Source organism: Monoraphidium neglectum (genome assembly GCF_000611645.1).
Source record: "Monoraphidium neglectum strain SAG 48.87 unplaced genomic scaffold scaffold03516, whole genome shotgun sequence".
NCBI lineage: Eukaryota > Viridiplantae > Chlorophyta > Chlorophyceae > Sphaeropleales > Selenastraceae > Monoraphidium > Monoraphidium neglectum.
The window spans coordinates 1-6,214 of record NW_014010113.1 but is presented as its reverse complement, the minus strand read 5'-3'; the positions used below and the strand labels follow the sequence as shown (position 1 = coordinate 6,214).

The following is a 6,214-nucleotide window of genomic DNA, read 5'->3' as shown; positions in this document are numbered from 1 at the left end:
CGCGTGCACCGCGGGGCGGAGCAGGCGGCGGCGGGGGTGCGGATCAACGAGTTTCACGCACTCAACACGTGGGCCGCATATATACACCCCGGGGCGGCGCTGAAGATGCAGCAGCTCTGGGACGGCGGGAACGACCTGGTGCGTGCGCGCGGCTCGCAGCCGTGATTCTGAAGCTCCAGGATAACCTGCGGTGGGGCCAGCACACTGCCGATTGCATGTTGACCCGTCTCTGGGTCGCACATGACACCCAGTGAAGAGTTGAGTGCTCGTTTTTTGCGTGGCCGCCAACAGAGTGCCTTGACCGCCGCCTGACAACCAGCAACCGCCCCTACGACTTCCAGATCAGCCTGCTGGACGACAAGGCATGGGACATACTGAGCCAGCTCGACGCGCCGGAGGTGGTGGGGCTGGTGGACGAAGCCGGCGGGAAGCTGGCGCACGGCGCGATACGCAACATCAACGCGTTCATCATGGTGGGCCGCTTGCTGAAGCATGGGCAGCTGTATTTCGTGCCTATCCCTACCATCGTTTGGGCCAACCACCCCCGCATGGCCCGAGGGCCCGTAATATCGGGTCATGCGGGGCCCTAGCAGTCGTTTGAGGCCGCAAAAGTGCGCCAGCCCACGGCGGCCGCTGCTGCCGGTCCTGCATACGCCCACTCGGGCGCGCTCGGCCCGCGTCGCGCGCCGTGGCTCTAAGCGGGCCTCTTCCAGCGGCCAGGGCTGGGGACCGGGACAGGGCCGCTGCGAGGGGGCGCCACGACTTCCAGGGGGCACTGGCCTCTTCCTCACCCCTTTCCTGGCGCAGGCGCGCCCCGGCTGTGTCCATGCTTTCTTACATTGCACAAACGCGCGGCTTCTTCTCGCAGTCTGTCGCCAAGCGGATGTTGACAGAGCAGCAGGCCGCCCGCGGCTACGGCGGCGGCGGCGGCGGCGGCTTTGGACCCTCCCCCTCGCCGCAGGCGTGGGGGGGCGGCGGCGGCGGCGGCGGGTACGGTGGCAGCGGCGGCGGCGGCTATGGCGGCAGCGGCGGCGGGGGCAGCAGCGGCGGCGGGGCGCTGCACTTATTCCCTCCCCACATCAGGCACGAGGGGGCGCGCCCCGCCGCAGGGTGATGGTCAGACCGCGTGCGTTGGCGCTCCGCCTCCTCCCCCATCCTTGACCTGCACGGCTGTGCGCCCGTCTGCCACCCCCCTGATCCATCGTTTCCCCGGAACAATCATTACCATTATCCACCCTCTGAACACCCAATCCCGGTCCTTGCGTCATCTTGAACCCTGAGCCCTGCGCCCCAGTTGCACCTACGCCCTGGCTGACCTCTTTATCGCTTGCCATACCACCTCGATGAAATCAGGACTGTCGTTGAGGAGATGTGTGAGAGGCACCAGCCCTACCTCCAACGCCACCACTTTGACGAGAGCGCGGTCTCGGTGAGCAGACGGCCGCAGGCGGTGCGCGGGCCGCGCGTTCTCTTCGCCGTGTCCTCCGCCGGCCATCGGCCACGGCTATGGCTGTCATGGGAGGGGGGCTGTATGTGCTTGTCGCCTCGGCTTGGCCGTTTCGATGGCCGACTGTCGGGGCGGCGGAAGGTGCCGGTGGGCGGATGCCTCCGAATGTGTGTCCATCGGGAGGCAGGGCACCGCCACAGCCCTGCGCCCGCGGTACAAGGGTGTTCATGTTCGCCGCCTACGGCGGCCGGGGCGCGGGGAGCCGCGGCGGCGGGCTGGCCGATTAAAGCGGAGCGGGCGGCCGGGCCAGATCAAGGCCGCGGCGCATATCGAGCCCTTGCCCTCGCGCCGCCCATTATCTCCTGCACTCCCGTTATCGACCACCCCGCTCGCACACGCACGCGGGGGCGGCCGCAGATGCTCATGCGCCTGGGGGAGACTGACGCGCTGGCTGTGCTGGGGGAGCTCGACACCACGCGCATGGAGTCGGTGGGTGGGGGGCGCCTCGGCCCGCGCGCGGCTGAGGGCCATGCTCGCCCCGCCCGGGGCCGCGGGCGCCGCCGCCGGCTGGGGCGGGGCGCGCACGGCGGGAGGGTGCGTGCGCGCCGTCGGCAGCTTCCTGGCAGCAAGCGAGCAGGCACGTTGGCCACAGCCTGGAGCCGGCGCCACCCGCTTGGTTGCTCCCATGCTTGGTTGATCGCGCGGGACACTGCTGCGCCATGCAAGCCGCCCCGCCCTCTCACACCCATCCCTTTTGCCTCAACTCCCAATCCAGGTGCGGAGCATGCCTGCGTTCATCATGGGCTGCGCAAAGCGCTACATGTCTCGGAACAGCGGGTTTTGACCGGGTCACCGGGTCACTAGTTACTTGCGGTGGCGGGTGACGCTGCACGCATGCCCTGGGGGCACGCCGAGCAGGGCAGCGGCGTGTAGGGCGCGAGGGATGCGCGGCGAAGGTTGGGCTGCGTTGCCGACTGCCTGGCCTAGAGGTTGCAGGTGTAACCGTACAGGTTCTGAAAGCAGGATGGTCGGGCGGGTTACACTGCGGGATTCTGGGTGACCGCAGCGTACGGCCGCGTGAGTGAAGGGTCGCTGTTGCCCGCCTGGAGGAGGCCCGCCGGGCAGTCTGCTTTGCAAATGCGGTTCTGAACGGGCGGTGGGAACGGACGGGGGCTGGGTTGCGGAAGGGAAGCATTGAGGTGCGGGAAAGAGGATGCAAGGGGCGCTGACTGGGCCTCAGGGGGGATGGGTCCCACATAACTTCTAAGATCTTCAATCGGGAGACTCAAAATCGACATGTTACCAAGGTGCAACAGGGGTGGGCAAGAGCGAGGAGTGCTGCTCAAGTGACTGATGCAGTGCCTGAGTCAGATTACCCGGCATGCAGGAGAGCAGTGCATCTTGCGCGGATTGGGCATGCATAAGACTCTTTGTCAGAGGCGAGCTGGTGCAATCACGGAGGTGGCTGGCGGCTGCTGTTGGCCTTTGTTTTGAGGCAACCAGGCAGCTCACAAAAAATTCCAACTCTTGATCTTGGCGACACAGTCATCAGTGCGTTTTAAATTGTCCACATTCTTTTAATATTCAGCCCAGGCAGTGGCACAGACACATTTGGGGGGACGGGTGCGGCTGCGCGTCGCTGCTGCTACGGGCGAGTCAGGTGACCGTGAAGTGGCCAGCCAGACACGGATTATCCTCCGCCTGGCCCCCGGGCCCGGCCGCGCTTGTCCCCAGGCGTTGCGGCATTGTGGTGACGAGGCGCGCAGAATCCGTTGGGGCGGTCTGGCAGCCGGTGGCCGGCCTTTGGGCGCACGCGCGGCGCACACCCAGCGTCCTTGTGAGTGCCATCTTCCGAGCGTTGACCATTACCCCCGCCCTGCTTTCCATACAGGAAAGCCATCTGGCAGAAGCTGCCGGTCTTGTAAGGCTTTGATGCATGAGCCAGGTAAGATTTCCTCTGTGCGCTGCCCTCATTATCACCTGAAGGTGGTGAGCGCAGGCTCTTCCCTTACCTTCCCAGCCACGTCCGACCACGCGGCTGGGTGACGGCGGGCAAGGGACCCGACCACCCCGCGTCAGGCATGACATCGTAAAACCATTCTTTGGATTCGAAACGAATGATCTCGACCCACTCGCGGACCCTCGCAAGCCGGCTCTAGTGAACGCGATGAAAGTCGTCGCTGGAAACTCCGCTCGGGTTCATCCCGGCGTGCGACTGTGAGGATACGATACACCGACATGCACTCTGTCATGGGCGGCGGGGGAGCCAGGGTGCACTCACGCAGGGCCAGGGCTGCCGCAGCCGTGCCGTTCACGGTGCTGGTGCTCGTCGCCCTTGATTGCTGCGGCAGCGGCGGCGCCGCCGCCGCGCGCGTGGCGGTTATAGGGGACTATGGTTTCGGTGACGCTGGCGAGCAGGCAGTGGTGCAGCTGATCAAAGCATGGGACGCCTCAACCCCGTTGGTGAGCTGACTTGCGTACCAGCCCGGCCATGATCAACCCCCACAAACCGAATTGCCGTCCCCAGGCAGACCCTGCCTTTGTCGCCCGCACTTGTTGCCAGCACCTAAGCAGACCGCGCGCGATTGCGCGAGCCAGCTCGCTGCCTCCCAGCCCTCCAGGCCGCCGCTCCGCGCCCTCACACCCCGCCCGTCCTGCAGACGGCGGTTGCCACTCTGGGCAACAACAACATGCCGGGCGGGCTGCAGAGGAACATAGCGGCGCGCGTAGGGGGTTTCTACGGCTGGGCCATGGCCCCGGCCCCCAACAACAGATTTTGGCCGTCCCCAGGCAGCCACGTGAGCCGGCCCGACCTCCCCCGCTGCGTGCTCCTCGCCGGCGGCCAGACAGACGCGTTGATGGGCGGGCTGCTGGCGCCGTGCGCCTGGAAACGTTCAGCGGCCCGTTGAATGAGCCTTGCTGCCTCACATGCCCTCCGCAATTGCTTCGCAGGACTGGGGCAACCAGTGCGGCGACGACACGCGCCTCAAGCCCTACCTCGACTACTTCGCGGCCATCGGCGTCACCCAGAGCGTGTATGACGTCAGGGTGACGTCAGACATCCACCTGTTCATGCTGGACTCGGACTGCAACGAGCCCATGGGGCGCAACTCGACGTCGCAGCAGGCGGACTGGCTAAAAGGCGCCCTGGCCGCGTCGGACGCGCCCCTGAAGGTGCGTTGCCGGCGCTGTTGATTGCGGTCTGATGAGGCTGAAGTTGTGAGCGAGGCGCTGATGCTCTTGCGTGCCGCGTGCACAAGCGCCCTGTCCATCTCTTGCTGCCTCGTTTTTGGGGGCCGGCTGTTCAGCCTGCAATTGTGCTCCCAACACCGGGCGGCCGCCTTCACACACTCCCCCCCGCTGAATCGACCGCAAACGCCATTGATGCTGGACCCCCCAGTTGGTACTGCTGCACCACGCCCCATTCTCTTCCTCTCTCTACGGCTCCGACCCTGAGATGCAGTGGTGAGTCGTGACTGGCCCAAGAACTGCTGTGTGCCTGAGGGTGCCGCCACAACCGCCTGCTTGATCCGTTGGGGGCCCTCGCCAACAGCGGTGCAAGCATTGGCACCCAAGCCACCGAATCTCAGCACATTCCAGTAACCGCTTCCTGTGATTTGGTTGGCGCCTTGTTGCTGTTGGTTTGACACAGGCCGTTTGAGGAGTGGGGGGCGGACGCCGTCCTCGCGGCCCACGACCACACGTACGAGCGGCTGCTCAACCCTCGAGGCCTTGCCGGCCGTGACGGCTTTCCCTACTTTGTCAACGGCCTGGGTGAGGCAACAGCATGGGAGTTCAGCGGGCATGCTCTCTGGGCCCCTCTGTCGCCACGCTCATCAATCAGCCCGTGCCTGCGCGATGGGCGATGCAGCCCAGTGGCCGGCATTAGGGCCCACCCTGCCCTGCCGACTTGGCTTGAGAGCTGCGACGGGGCCCTGCCGTCTCATGCCATGACTGATTCACATTGACATGTTGTTCCTTGCATGTCTGACATACAATCTGCAGGCGGCGCGCCGAGGTTCCCCTTCAAGAGTATCCTGCCTTCCTCCAAAGCCCGCTACAACGGCAAGAACGGCGCCATGCTGCTCACCAGCCGGGCGGTGACGAGCGGTGACGTCATCCGATACGAGCTGGACGTCGCTTTCTACGCTGCTGGCGGCGCCGCTGGCGGCGGGGGCCCTGGAGCGGGCGCAACCGCCGCCGCCCCCCGAGACTGCTACCGGATCATCAAGACAATGGGGGCCTCGCTCGGGGGCGTCACCACCACATACGCGGCTGGCTGCCCGTCGGCGGGTGACGAGTTCTCGCTACTGACTAATCGTCTGGCGTTCCTTTCCGCCCCGTCGCCGGGGCAGGCGTGGTCGTACTACGTTGGAGGCAAGCTCCCGCCAACCTCAAAAAGTGGTGCAACCTGGGTGTCTGTGGGCTTCGATGACTCAGCCTGGCCGTCGGGCCCGGCGCCACTCGGCTACGGCGCGGACCCCCCGGGTGGCTCCGGATGGGCCACCGCCCTGGCAACCAACACGGCGGCCTCGGGGGCGCGCTATTACTACCTGCGAGCGCTGGTCTGTCTGTCGATTGAGGCAGCGGCCCAGGTGTGTGTGGAGATGCGGGTAGGGGAGCCGGGCCGGGCCTGCCGTTCACACGCCCGGCCTCTTTCCAGCCTGCAGCCGACTTGACCGACCTCACACACCCGAGATTGACAGCTGCCATATGCATTCAGTCCTCCTCGAGCCCTCTGCGTCGGTCAAACACACACCCTTCACG

The 6,214-nt window shown here is 65.9% G+C and overlaps 1 protein-coding gene across 1 annotated transcript; it reads left to right on the top strand.

Annotated features, from left to right (window-relative positions):
* Positions 1-3,383: 3,383 nt before the first annotated feature.
* On the top strand, positions 3,384-6,126 carry MNEG_12921 (alkaline phosphatase; the record flags this gene model as incomplete). Its single annotated transcript, XM_014038607.1, has 7 exons — positions 3,384-3,392; positions 4,108-4,173; positions 4,400-4,621; positions 4,848-4,912; positions 5,100-5,221; positions 5,453-6,042; positions 6,118-6,126. The coding sequence occupies 7 exons, from the start codon at positions 3,384-3,386 to the stop codon at positions 6,124-6,126; spliced, it is 1,083 nt and encodes a 360-aa protein (XP_013894061.1).
* Between the last annotated feature and the right edge of the window lie 88 nt (positions 6,127-6,214).